At 32.8% G+C, this 15460-nt stretch overlaps 1 protein-coding gene across 1 annotated transcript; it reads right to left on the reverse strand.

Moving 5' to 3' along the window:
* Window positions 1–6218: 6218 nt before the first annotated feature.
* Window positions 6219–12619, reverse strand: LOC129911360 (transmembrane protein 43 homolog). The gene is made up of 5 exons (XM_055989130.1): window positions 12408–12619; window positions 12118–12341; window positions 11688–12060; window positions 6653–6872; window positions 6219–6593 (listed from the first exon to the last, which is right to left on the reverse strand). The coding sequence occupies exons 1-5, from the start codon at window positions 12501–12503 to the stop codon at window positions 6382–6384; spliced, it is 1125 nt and encodes a 374-aa protein (XP_055845105.1). The 5' UTR covers window positions 12504–12619; the 3' UTR covers window positions 6219–6381.
* Between the last annotated feature and the right edge of the window lie 2841 nt (window positions 12620–15460).

Consider the following 15460-nt stretch of genomic DNA (forward strand, 5'->3'; position numbering starts at 1 on the left):
AGACGAATATTTGACACAAACAGACACAGAAACGAAGCCGCGAAGCAGTGAACAAAAACCGACTGTGTGCGTTCAAATGAAATTCCAACGGCTTTGCACTGGACGATCATGTGCGATGGTTGGCGTTGTTTGGCAGTGGCAGTGGCGATCAAATGCGGCGAAAAAGTGTGTTCAAAGATGAAAATAGGAGGGATGTGTTCAGAAAGTAATTTTTTATTTATAAAAAGTGGATAATTTATGAAAAATAATTGAAAATTTAAATTCCTTGAGAATTTAAGTCGTTTTTGTTGTGAATCAACAAGAAATTTTAGTTAAATTTTCATAATTCTACAATTAGGTTTTTAACTGAAGGTTTAAAAAAGGTTCTTCGCATAAGCCTGGTACGCTGCTCGCGCTAAATTTTAGAGCTAAAATGAATCCCATACAAACTATAGATAACTTGTATGGGAGTTTTATCTCTGCTAAAATTTAGCGCGAACAGCGTACCAGGCTTATACTACGTTTCCACCTACCCTAAATAAGAGATTTAGCTAAGTAGATTTAGCATAAATCTCGAGTTTTATTCTAAATATCGGATTGAAAGTAGGTGAAAATCATAGATTAAAGCCTGGTACGCTGCTCGCGCTAAAATTAAGCTGAGATAAAATTCCCATACAAGTTATCGATAACTTGTATGGGATCCATTTTATCTCGGCTAAAAATTTTCGATAATTTGTATGGGAGCTAAAGTTTAGCGCGAGCAGCGTACCAGGCTTTAGGGTAGCTGAACCCAAATCCGAGATTTAGCGAAGTAGATTTAAAATAAATCTCGAGATTTATTTATTAGCGTAGGTGGAAACATAGTATTAAGCATGGTACGCTGTTGGATGAGTGTCAACTTAGCGAAACACCCATCACTGATCCAAACGGGACTAGGTGCATAATTTGCCGTTATTTAGTCGTTAATTAGTTGTGGTAATTTTGATTTTGTCGTTCATTGTTTTCATATATATAAACAACAACTCTTAAAAAAGGTCTTTTTAAAAACTTGAGTATGCCGGAATTTGCCGTTAATTAGTCGTTAATTAGTTGTGATAATTTCGATTTTGTCGCTCATTGATTTCATAGGAAAATATGTTGTTTCGCTAACTTGATATCAACCTAGCGAAACACCATCTCTAAACAATTTTTTTTTTTGAAAAACTAAGTATGAGGGAATTTGCCGTTAATTAGTTGTTAATTAGTTGTGCCAATTTCAATTTTGTCGTTCACTGTTTTCATTCAAATGTTTGACATTTTCCCAATTTGACATGAATTTACCAATTTTTACTTCAAAAAGTGACTTAAACTTGACGCACCAAAGCGTGGCTTATACCAAAATTTGCCGTTTGAGACCCTCAAATTAGTTGTGCCAATTTCAATTTTGTTGCTCACTGTTTTCATTCAAATTGAGTGTTGTTCCGCTAACTTGACACGAATTTACCAAGTTTCGCTTAAAAAGTGGCTTAAACTTAACGCATCAAAGCGTGGCTTGCACCTGAATTTGTTGTTCGGGACCCTCGATTTAGTTGTACCAATTTCAATTTTGTCGTTCACTGTTTTCATTGAAAAGTGTGTTGTTTCGCTAACTTGACGTGTCAACTTAGCGAGGCACCCTCCAAAAAGTGGCTTAAACTTAACGCATCAAAGCGTGGCTTATACCTGAATTTGCCGTTCGGGACCCTCGAATTAGTTGTGCCATTTTCAATTTTGTCGCTAACTGTTTTCATTCAAATTTTTGACATTTTCCAAATTTGAAAAAAATTTACCAATTTTCGCTTAAAAAGTGGCTTAAACTTAACGCATCAAAGCGTGGCTTATACCAAAATTTGCCGTTTGAGACCCTCAAATTAGTTGTGGCATTTTCAATTTTGTCGTTCACTGTTTTCATTCAAATGTTTGACATTTTCCCAATTTGACATGAATTTACCAATTTTTACTTCAAAAAGTGACTTAAACTTGACGCACCAAAGCGTGGCTTATACCAAAATTTGCCGTTTGAGACCCTCAAATTAGTTGTGCCAATTTCAATTTTGTTGCTCACTGTTTTCATTCAAATTGAGTGTTGTTCCGCTAACTTGACACGAATTTACCAAGTTTCGCTTAAAAAGTGGCTTAAACTTAACGCATCAAAGCGTGGCTTGCACCTGAATTTGTTGTTCGGGACCCTCGATTTAGTTGTACCAATTTCAATTTTGTCGTTCACTGTTTTCATTGAAAAGTGTGTTGTTTCGCTAACTTGACGTGTCAACTTAGCGAGGCACCCTCCAAAAAGTGGCTTAAACTTAACGCATCAAAGCGTGGCTTATACCTGAATTTGCCGTTCGGGACCCTCGAATTAGTTGTGCCATTTTCAATTTTGTCGCTAACTGTTTTCATTCAAATTTTTGACATTTTCCAAATTTGAAAAAAATTTACCAATTTTCGCTTAAAAAGTGGCTTAAACTTAACGCATCAAAGCGTGGCTTATACCAAAATTTGCCGTTTGAGACCCTCAAATTAGTTGTGGCATTTTCAATTTTGTCGTTCACTGTTTTCATTCAAATGTTTGACATTTTCCCAATTTGACATGAATTTTCCAATTTTTACTTCAAAAAGTGACTTAAACTTGACGCACCAAAGCGTGGCTTATACCAAAATTTGCCGTTTGAGACCCTCAAATTAGTTGTGCCAATTTCAATTTTGTTGCTCACTGTTTTCATTCAAATTGAGTGTTGTTCCGCTAACTTGACACGAATTTACCAAGTTTCGCTTAAAAAGTGGCTTAAACTTAACGCATCAAAGCGTGGCTTGCACCTGAATTTGTTGTTCGGGACCCTCGATTTAGTTGTACCAATTTCAATTTTGTCGTTCACTGTTTTCATTGAAAAGTGTGTTGTTTCGCTAACTTGACGTGTCAACTTAGCGAAGCACCCTCCAAAAAGTGGCTTAAATTCGTGTCAAGTTAGCGGAACAACACTCAATTTGAATGAAAACAGTGAGCAACAAAATTGAAATTGGCACAACTAATTTGAGGGTCTCAAACGGCAAATTTTGGTATAAGCCACGCTTTGGTGCGTCAAGTTTAAGTCACTTTTTGAAGTAAAAATTGGTAAATTCATGTCAAATTGGGAAAATGTCAAACATTTGAATGAAAACAGTGAACGACAAAATTGAAATTGGCACAACTAATTCGAGGGTCTCGAACGGCAAATTTTGGTATAAGCCACGCTTTGATGCGTTAAGTTTAAGCCACTTTTTAAGCGAAAATTGGTAAATTTTTTTCAAATTTGGAAAATGTCAAAAATTTGAATGAAAACAGTTAGCGACAAAATTGAAAATGGCACAACTAATTCGAGGGTCCCGAACGGCAAATTCAGGTATAAGCCACGCTTTGATGCGTTAAGTTTAAGCCACTTTTTGGAGGGTGCCTCGCTAAGTTGACACGTCAAGTTAGCGAAACAACACACTTTTCAATGAAAACAGTGAACGACAAAATTGAAATTGGTACAACTAAATCGAGGGTCCCGAACAACAAATTCAGGTGCAAGCCACGCTTTGATGCGTTAAGTTTAAGCCACTTTTTAAGCGAAACTTGGTAAATTCGTGTCAAGTTAGCGGAACAACACTCAATTTGAATGAAAACAGTGAGCAACAAAATTGAAATTGGCACAACTAATTTGAGGGTCTCAAACGGCAAATTTTGGTATAAGCCACGCTTTGGTGCGTCAAGTTTAAGTCACTTTTTGAAGTAAAAATTGGAAAATTCATGTCAAATTGGGAAAATGTCAAACATTTGAATGAAAACAGTGAACGACAAAATTGAAATTGGCACAACTAATTAACAACTAATTAACGGCAAATTCCCTCATACTTAGTTTTTCAAAAAAAAAAATTGTTTAGAGATGGTGTTTCGCTAGGTTGATATCAAGTTAGCGAAACAACATATTTTCCTATGAAATCAATGAGCGACAAAATCGAAATTATCACAACTAATTAACGACTAATTAACGGCAAATTCCGGCATACTCAAGTTTTTAAAAAGACCTTTTTTAAGAGTTGTTGTTTCGCTAAGTTGATATCAAGTTAGCGAAACATCAAAAATATATATGAAAACAATGAACGACAAAATCAAAATTACCACAACTAATTAACGACTAAATAACGGCAAATTATGCACCTAGTCCCGTTTGGATCAGTGATGGGTGTTTCGCTAAGTTGACACTCATCGCTGTTCGAGATAAATTTTAGCTCCCATACAAAATATCGAAAAATTTTAGCCGAGCTAAAACACAGTACACATAAAAAGGTAATATATTCCGAACTGACATTGGTAGCCAGATTGTCAAAACATGACACTTTGGCGACCAATGTCAGCTACCGAATTCTCAATTGTTGGGATCCATTTTAGCTCAGATAAATTTTTTCGATAATTTGTATGGGAGCTAAAATTTAGCGCGAGCTGCGTACCAGGCTTTAAAAAGGAGCATTCAAATTTGTTTCTTTTTGAATTTTTTGAATCTCAGATTACACTAAAATTTGTCTAAAATTGTTGGTCTCTGTTTTTCTTCAATTTTTTTTTCTGTCCGCTTAAATTTGACATGTAAAAAATGTACATTTAAAAACGAAAATGTAACTTTTTAGCTAGAGCTGCACACAAAACTCAGTTGAAATTTCTGCCTAATTTTAGATCGTCTAAATTTCAGAGAGAACTTTGTATGGGAGCTAAATTTAGGTCGATATACATTATAGTCTTAAACTCTGAAAATATGTATATGCTCAGCTGCGTAATAGGCTTTTCAATGAATTAAAAATTTCTGTTGAATTTTATAAATTTAACAATTGTTTTTTTCATGGAATTTCCTTCAAATAGCGTTGAAAAATTGTGTGTAACAAAAATAATAATAATAAAGGCTTGTACGCAGCTGAAACGAAACAAAATTTTCAATACAAAAAAAATCACAACGATATTTTGAACGAAAAATTTCGTATTTCTTATTTTCTTGGACATTTTTCATAATTCAAAAAGTTGTGATGACTGTCTTTTCGTTATTAATAAATTTTTGTCTCCAAAGTCAACAGCGAACATGTTAACAAAAGAAAATTGACTCCATAAGCAAAGATAAGGCCAGTTAAAGGACAAGAGAGCAAAAATCATAAAAACCGTGGTAACTCGAAAACGGGACGAAAACGAGAAAATTACCTCATAAGTTTTTCGACTTAAAATGACCTCAGGAATCCATGGTTTTCATTTGGGGCGGTGACTGTGGGACACCCTGTATATTAATTGAGAAAATCTAAGAATGCGAGACAAATTAAGCCCAGAAATTCAATCAATTTGAATGAATGAATTGAAAATTTTGTTTACAATTAACGGTACTTAACAGAATTCGTTTTCTTTCGAAGACGCTTGTCTATATAAACTATAGTACTACAGCAGTATTCTTTTGGGCTCCAGTATATCTACTGCTTAGTACTTTTGATTGCATTCATTTAGTTTTCTTTCATAAAAAAATGCCTTTAAATGGAATCTGAAGTACCTGCTAAAAAGTTCTTTGCAGTAAATACTACTATCAGGTCAAAGGACTGAAGCGCCTTCTGGTTCGCGGAGGCATATTTATCTATGGGAAAATTGAGGCAGGAATGGGCGGGTCGCCAATATTGGAATATTGTTTAAAATTCGAATTCAGGAAAAAGATAAGACCCTTTCGAAAATAAGTAGGTAGTCTTTTTCTAAAACTACATATTCTGTATAGAGGTGTTCTAATTGGTCTCAAGAGTCTGACAAAAAGAGTTCAAAGATTCGAAATAAGTTCAAAATTTCCTTCCTCCTTTGGTTATCTCTTTATTTCTATTTAAGTCCCTGTGAGAAATTAACAGACGCGATATAATGAGTCGCTGAAGTGAAGTCAACATGAACCCCCGTTTATCTAATAACAGCCAAACGAAAGTATTTTATTTTGCATTTTCAGTTGAAAAATTCTAAAGTACCTACATTGTATACGTGGTTCAATCTGATGATAAGAAAGACGCTATTGCGTGAAATTAACCGCCATTCAATTCCGTAGCGCCATCAAAAGCAAGTACTAATTTTTGTAATTGTTTTAATATGATTACGCTTTTATGAACAAAATAATTCAATTTTGGCTCATCCCCTACCTGTTTTTAAAAATACAAGCTTGAAACTCTTATTTTTTGAATCATCTTAATACCAACAATCGTTAAATTTTTCACACTACTATTTATATATAATCTCACATATTTCGATCGATCTACAAAACAAGTATTATATATTAAGGAACATCACGTCTATATAAAACAACAATACTAAAAATAAATAATGAGCAGGTATCTGGATAGCATCATCATTCGTTGTTCGTTCTCCTAGCTCAAATCTTGATACTGCGTCACTGTTCGGGCACAATATAAGAACGGCGATGCCGCTGCAAGTAACAATCCCGCACCCACCCAAGGTCTGTGCAATGCCCAAGCAACCGAAGTAATAACTAGAGCCAATGATAGTGAAAGCATTAGATTTGTCCCCGCTGGATATCGGGGATCAGGTGCTAGTGATGAGAGATAATATACCTGTGATACTGAAATGAAAAAATGAAAAACCAAATATTGTCCTCTGTTTATAAAATCAAAGACTTACAAATGATATGCAATAAGGAGGCGGTACAAGTGGCTCCAAAGAACAAACACACCCATCCCATGAATCTAAATCCCCACGTAGTTAACCGTTGAGCATGGTGTTCCATTTTAAAGACCTGTGTTAGACTTATCTCACCCGGATAGACCAACAGAATTTTTGCATTTCTGGATGTAACATAAGGAACCACCTTACCATTGTGTAATTGACCAACAATTGTGTACTAAAAGAGAAGGAATCAAAGCCATTCAAATAAATCAATTATTTCTATCTTCATGCCTTTATTTCTTTATATTTTAAATCCTAGTTGAGCTTTAGGTCGGTTTTGAATGTTCTTAAGTCTTCGTCGACTTGTTTACGTTCTTCTTCGAAAAAAATCTAATAAATACAAAAATCTTATATACTTACAGTATTCAATCTATTAAATTTTAAGAGTTTTCTCAAAATTATTTGTTTTGGTTCTGGATACTTTGTTTAATTTCAAATATTTCAAAATTCTAAATTTAGAGCCCCCGCACACTACAAACTTTCTATCGGCCGACAGTTTACTCGGTCTCTTAATGAGAATGAAAATGTATGAGAGTGCGCACACTACAACGATTAAGTATCGGCCGATCAAAAAGTTTGTTTGATCGAAAAAAAAGTTTGTTTTGCTATTCAATTGCCTTCAAACTAAAATGTTTCCTAGCGACCCGATTGTTTAGTCGGCTGCCTGTGCGCATACTAGGAGCCCAACCCGACTAAACTATCGGCCGATAGAAAGTCTGTAGTGTGCGGGGGCTCTTAAGTCTTGAAAAAAAAAAAAAAAAACGTTTTAAATCTTCGAAATTTAAAAATATAAAAAAATTATTTAATTTAATTAATAGAAACTCAAAATTTGTTATCAAATCTAGCTTACAGAATCAAGTTGAAAAAAAAGTTTAAGCCAAAATGCCTCATTTCACAAATTCACTATAAATAATTATATCTAATCCCTTCACAATCTGACTTTCTATTAACAGTATTTTCTGTATCCAAGATATGTAGTATTTCTAGTAACATTCTCTTATTATAGACGTGTTTTATTGGTACTCAGCGTTTTAATAAGTAAACATTTTATGCCATGAAAATTAACAACCCATTACTTTTATTTATTATTAATATTTTTTTATTGTTGAATGGTCAAAAATGTAAAAATTAAGAAAATAAAAAACTTCTCCGTAAGCCAACAAATACAAAACCTTTGGTTATCTTTAGCAATCATTTGTTGTTGTTTTCCGTGCAAAATTTTAACAAAAAAAAAAACGCCTTGTAGTGTGTTTCATTCTGTAAAACATCTACAATAATGCAGTCTTGGTTATTTCCTTCATTTAAACAATGCAAAGCTAAAGCTGTTTTTTTTGTGAATTTCCACTATGACATTGAAGTTCCTACATAAACTGAACAACAATTCTTACATTTTCTTTATTTCATATAGGAGCATTAAAAATTCTATCTGAAAGATTTTGAATATATAGAACACTTTTATAGGAAAATTGTGAAACATTTGTTACTAAATTGGTCTAAACCAATGGATTAAAGTATTAATTTAATAATTTTCGTATTAAATTAATGGAAAACGAATTTGATAGTAGTGTTTCCATAATTTAAGGCCGAGAGGCCACAGAAAATTTTGGGAGTAGAAATATAACCAAAATGAGAGTATGCAGTTTTATAGCCTTATATTTATAATAACGAATTCAAAAGTCTGACAGCTTAAAATTGCGGCATTGGTTGTATGGAGGGTTAAAAACACGGGTTTTCCCAATTAATGTGAATAGGCTAAATCAACAACTTACTCACATTTTGATTACAAGAACTAAAAATGCTCTATCATTTCTACCAAGCCTGAACAAATGAATCTTGTAGAGTTTTGAATATAAAAATAAAAAAAAAACAAACAAAAACAGCTTATATCTTGATTTCTATTGGTTGCATCTTCAAGATTGTTTTCTTCAGGCTTAGGAGAAATGACAGAGCATCAGTTTTTGCATAGGGAATATGAAATATTGCGAATTAAGCCTACTTATATGATTTGGAAAACTAACGTTTTACAACCCCCTAAAGCCGCGATATAAAACTCCCAGACTTTTGAATTCGTTATTATAACGCATAATGCTATAAAATTGAACACTCACATTTTGTGGGCTTTTAGACTATTATTTTTATGTGTTATGTGATGAAAGATAACACAGGTCGACAAAAATAAAAATATTTTTTGTGCTTGGGTTTATTTTGCACTTCATGGTAAACCAAAACAATAGATAACACTGGTCTACAAAATTTAATTTTTTTTTTGGTGCCGAGACTATGATATTTTTTTCTATAAGTTTTTGATGTGCTGAACTCGAATCTGAAGTCAAAAATATCCTATCAGCTCCCGTTTTGGAAATATTACCGTTAGAAAATGCAAAAAAAAACGTTTTTTTACCACTTTTGATGTTATGCCTTAATTTGAAGAATTTTTTAAAAATATAATTCATAACGGTTTCTATAAGAACTATTTTCCTTCTTTCAAGACGTGTATAAATCTTTGCAATATCTTTTTTACTGTCGGAGATATCTTAAAATGAAGTAAGTGTGTTTTTATCAAGAAGGAGATGAAAACGTGATATCTGTTTGATACATTACAATAACCCAAAAAACTGACGATATCTCGAACAATAAAAAAGATATCGAAAAGATTTAAAAAGATCTTGAAAGAAGGAATATAGTTCTTATAGAAACCGTTATAATTTATATTAAAAAAAAAATTTCTTCACATAAAAGCATACCCTCAAAAGTAGTTTTTTTTACATCTTCTAACGGTAATATTTCAAAAACGGAAGCTGATAGGATATTTCTGACTTAAGATTCGAATTCAGCACACCGAAAACCTATAGAAAAGTATATCATAGTCTCGGCACCAAAAACCTTGTAGAGCTGTGTAATCACCCTTTCCTCTCCTAAGATTTGCTTTTGTAGTGTTTGGAGCAAAAATACAATTTTCATACCCTGTGAGTCCAACTCGAGTTTTATGAGCTATAGTGCAAGAACCGTGCATTGTACAAAAAAACTGTGAAGGTATAAAATGTAGATAATTGAAAGATCTACATTTTTGCTAAAGCACTTTATTCGACTTAAATTATAAGAAAAAAGTTATGATGAATATAAGGGTTTTTTTTTGCTCTGAAAAACCCTGTTTTTGGAGTTCAAACTGTAATATTTTTTTATCTAACTTCAACTTTGGAAACTTTTATACTTTTTTAAAAACTTCAATACCGGGATAAGTTTTAAAAATAATAAACCAGAGTCACACAATACAAATTTTTTTCTGAAATAAGAGTAAGAAATTGAGTTTTTACGAAACTTGAAACTGTTAATTAATTTGCAGAAAAGTGGCGTATGAAATAAAAACTATTTTTATTAATTAATTGTTTCTAATTGTTAAGCAATGTTTTATTGAAAGAATTGTAAAAAAAACAAAAATCAATTATGGACAGAGGAAGCAAAATACTGTTGCAAAGTAGGGAAATTTCACAAGAACTGCATATTTAATCGAAACCCGTATGGATTTAGGCTGAACAAGCTACCAAAGTCTGAGAGATCTTAAGTTTCGTTTGATCCATTAGTTTCTAGACACCCTGTATATGCAACAAAATAATAAAAATACTATGCAAACAAATTAATTTAACTTTTCAATAAATAAAGAATTTCAATATGAATTAGTTTGGCTACAGTTTGGATACAGTTATTTTTGTAGATTAATAGTACCATCAGAGTGAATTACTTTTACCATAAATATTGAAAATAGAAGGTATCAAATAATGCCTCAAGCTCCCATTTGACAAAAATTCGAACAAAACTAAAATTTCGATTTAATTTTTCATTTTTCTTCTAATTTTTTTCTTTTTTTTATTTTGCTGAATATGAATATGAAAACAGCATTAAAATGAAGAAAACAAAACAAAAATCAGCGAAATCGGTTAAGAAGTTCTCGAGTTTGCCAAAATTACGTCCGACAATTTTTGTAAAAGACAGATTTTTTTGAATACTGGAAATTGCTCTGCTGACTTCAAAAGCAAATTAAAAAAAAAAGATGAGTATCAATATTAGGGTGGGTCAAAAAAATCGAAATTCTTTTTTTTGAATTGGTACTCCGAAAAATCGATTGCTAGACCCCTCTAGAATATACACACCAAATATGAGCTCTTTATATTAATGGGAAGGTCCTCCGCTTTGCAATTTTCCATTTTTACATCAAGCTTCTACTAAAAAAAAATAATTTTTTTATTAATTGACTTTTTGGCAAATTTCTTTTCATATTCTTGTAGGAAATTGAACGCTCTACAAAAAAGGCCTTATACACTTTTTTCGTTTATCTAACCGTTGAATAGATATTTGAGGTCCAAAAATCAAGAAAATCTTTAAAAATTCGTTTTTTGTTCTTAATTTTGTAACAAATTGAAAAATTATAATGATCAAACGCGCAAGACATATTCTTGTTGGAAATTGATTGCTCCACAAAAAAGGTCTTATTAACTTTTTTCATTAATCTAACCATTCTAAAGATATTCGAGATCAAAGTTAAAAAAAAATATAAAAACATTTTATATTTTTAAAAAATTTCTAATTCACTGAAACTTCATTATTTTCAAATTAGCAAGATATATTCTTGTAGGGGCTTAAACGTTCTACAAAAAATTCCTTGGAATGAAATTGATTGCTTTAACCGTTTAGAAGATATTCGTATCCAAATCGCAATGCATACGGGTCATAAGAAAACTATTGAAATCAGTGAGCATTGGTTTGGATACGAATATCTTCTAAACGGTTAATATCATAATTATCATAATTTCATAGTCATAAGCCAAGCACAAATTTCGTGTTGACCTGTGTAATAGCTTTGACATCCAATGCTCGTTTAACAAAATTTTAGGTCGAAACGTAGAAGACTTAAGAACATTCAAAATCGACCTAATAAAGCCACCTAGGATTTAAAATATTCATATAAATCTTTAAAGTGCTCCCTGAGACTTACCAATTCTCCTTCCATTCCAGCAAATGAGAACAACAAACGAAAATCGCCAACTTGTGGATTGAAAACATCATCGGTATGATAATAGAGTCCCAAATGCAATTTAATTGATGGATCTTCTGGCCGTGTATCAGAAGTTAGCTCAACAAACTTGTCGAACTTGGTCTTAATCTCATTTCCCAGTTCATAGCGTCCAAGAAAGACACTCTCCGCGACTTGAGTTTGACTTTCAACTGGAAACTTCTTTGGATTATGATGACCAGTTTGAATATAAAACTGTCTTGAATCAATGAGCTTATCCCGCCATTGCATTGTGTAGTAATAAGTTTTACTATCAGTTTGTACTGTGGCCAAGGAATCGCCATAGTTTTGTTCCCTATTTTAAGATTTGCCTGATTTAAGAGAACAAATATAAAAATAGAGATGAACTTACATAGTCTCCTCAACCCATTGATACATCTGAACGCGTCTTCTTAATTTCACAGCCAGTATTTGTATATCATAGTCAGGTTCAGTGAGTGGTTCGCCGATAACAATTGGACCAGCAATGTGAACAATTCGGCCCTCGTAATTGTTCTCGACTTCATCGCCAGCATTGATTGTTATTGCCGAGTCGAGTGCTTCATCGAGGGAGACTATCATGTGGGCAGCTCTACCCTTTTATAATAGAATGAAAAGGTTAAAGAGAAGTCTCATAACAAATTTGATTATCGCTGTTGTTACCTCATTCCAAAAAAGAATTGATATTCCAGCTATAAAAAGAAAACAACCAATTGTGGCAATTAGCCAGCAAGAACGAAATTCTTCTCTAAGCGTCATCCTTGGGGCATTTTTTTTTTTATTTGTTTAAATTTTATTTTGTATTTTATTTCATAAAAATGAATTTAATTTCATTTTATTATTTTTATGTACCAAGAAAAATATGAAGGTGGATATTTTTTTTCAATTTTTTGACATTTGATAGTGACAGTTGTGACATTTGGTAAAATGCGCAGGTACGTTCAAGGGTGGAGAAAATTTATAATGACATATCATTGCGTTGCCGTGTGTACTAGAAATGTGTATAGCAAGGACACAAACCAAATAGTAAAGTGTTATAATTATTTCAATTGTTTGAAAAAAATGATTCTGAACTTTTCAACCAGCTGCAGTTGCCCGTGTTCTTTGATGAAATAAAGTTCTGAAGTTCTAAATGGAATGCGTTTTTTTATTTCACATTTTGTCTCTGTTTTTGTCGCGTATAAAATCAACAATAACTGGGACATGATTACAAAAAAAAAAACTCCCCCTTTTGCCTCACTGGGTTTGCATAAACTGTTATACTAAACAGAGCAATAAGATTAGGTGTGTTTTTTATTACCACCGGTCTTTACTGGACAAAAAAAACGCCTCGGGGCTTAACCTGAAATCTTGGCAGCACTTTATATTGAATGTTCCGAAAACAGCACACACAACAAAAATTTAGAGTTGTCATATTTTTCGCTTTCGTCATTTTCTTGTATTTTTCATGTATGTTTTACAAAGAGATACAAAAATGTATGCTAGCAAAACTATTTTAACACATTTTGTCCTTCCAAACGTGAGTTTTCACGTTTTTAAACAAATTCTAAATAATTTATGAAAAAATTAGTTTGGTAGCACAGATTTAAAACTCTTCAAAAAGTTAAGCCCAGAGAAATCTCCGGGCTAAACAACTAAGCCCAAGGGGCTAAGGTGTTGTTGTATTTAACATGTAAATTGCTTAGCCCAGACTGCGTTTTTTTTGTCCAGTTAAGACCGGTTGTAATAAAAAACACACCTATTGTTCATAATTATAAGTCTGTTCACTGACGCTGTGCTGGACTGTTCTAGGCAGAAAAGTACAGCTTTTTGCTGTTCATTGAGATTTTTTCTGTGCTGAACTGTTCTAGTTTCCTGTTCATTGACAAAACTAGAACAGTTTAGAACAGGATTTTCTGTTCTTGCTTTTGAGTCAGATCAGGTTAGAACAGATGCGTGAGAAGTGTCAAAAGCAAAGCTGTCATTTTTTATTTTTGTTTTGATTTAATTTTGCGAATATTTCTAGGGTGCTCGTGGTTTTTCTAACTAAAAACAATTTTTCATTATATTTTCCGCAGTAAAAACTCAAAAAATAAATAAAACTAACGAGAACCGATAAGCAAAAAATTCATATAATTTACAATTTGTTTTTATTTTTTTTTTATTTTGACAACTGACGTTTAAATGACTGTTCTAACTTGATCTGACGTTTCTCACGAAACTGTGCTGTGCTGTCCTGTTCTGATCTAGAAAAATCCTCGCTGAACAGACTTTATGTGTGGTGAGATTTTGAGATTTTTGCTAGAAATATAGATTTGAAGCGAAACGAAAAATGTTCAAGTCTCCAAAATCGACAACAAAAATGCTGACGAAAAAATTTCATCGAGTAATTTGTCAAAGTCAAAATAAAATTCACAGGACAATAAAAGTAAGTGACAAATAAGTGAAAAATCTCCAATTTTTTCACTAAAGCTGCGTTTTTCGTTCAAGATTTCGTTATGCTATTATCTATTGTATGGAAAATTTCGTTTCGCTTCAGCTGCGTACTAGATTTTGATTGAAAATTAGAATCAAAACGGTATATTAGACAGGACAAAAATAATCAGGGGCGTAGTTTCTGTATCCACCCTACAAACAATTTTGCTTCTATAAAGCTCTACACAAGCAACTATAGCACCTGTAAAGCTTTATAGAAGCAAAATTGTTAGTCGGGCGTTTAACAGGACCCGAGGAATATAAGGGCCCCCATGAGACCAGAGCACAAGACGTTTGTAAAAAAGTTCACCAAAATCTATAAACCTAAAAAACAAAACAAAATTTGCCTTAGGAAAATAATATGAAATTGACTTACTTGATATAATTTTTAGCCTTATCTTCCATTTCCAAAAGAAAAACACATCTTCTATCAAAATTATAAATTTTATTCTTATCCAGAAAATCAAAGATTAAATTCTCTAATATTGAATTTTCACATGAAATGAGTGCCTCCATTAAACTTTTCATGTCAAGACTCGTCGACATGCACTGGAACCTATTGGGGAAAATTCATGGGACATGTCTCATGAGACAATTGTCTCATGGGACATATCTCATGCGACATGTCTCATAAGACATATCTCATGGGACATGTCTCATGGGACATATCTCATGGGACATATCTCATGGGACATGTCTCATGGGACATATTTCATGAGACATGTCTCATGGGACATGCAAAATGCAAAATTTTCAAAAATAAAAGAAATATTCAGTCCTGGTTGATATTAGGTGTGTGTTTTATTACCACCGGTCTTAACTGGTTAAAAAAACGCCTCGGGGCTTAGCGAGAAAAATTAGCAGCACTGCATACTAAATGTTCCGAAATCAGCTGACACAAAAAAATATAAAGTTGTCATATTTTTCGCTTTTGGGGTTTCTTGTGTGTTTTTTCAAAAAAAAGTTTAACTAACTATTAAATAAATATTTAAAATAATAATTGTCATTTCAAACATCAGTTTTGATGTTTTTAAACAAATTCTAAACAGTTTACGAAGAAGTTAATTTGGTAGCACAGATTTAAATCTGTTGGAAAAGTTAAGCCCAGAGAATTCTCCGGGCTAAACAACTAAGCCCAAGGGGCTAAAGTGTTGTTGTATTTAACATGTAAATTGCTTAGCCCCGACCGCGTTTTTTTTTTTGTCCAGTTAAGACCGGTGGTAATAAAAAACACACCTATTATAGCTCTTAAAGACTTTTGA

Source organism: Episyrphus balteatus, chromosome 2 (assembly GCF_945859705.1).
Source record: "Episyrphus balteatus chromosome 2, idEpiBalt1.1, whole genome shotgun sequence".
NCBI lineage: Eukaryota > Metazoa > Arthropoda > Insecta > Diptera > Syrphidae > Episyrphus > Episyrphus balteatus.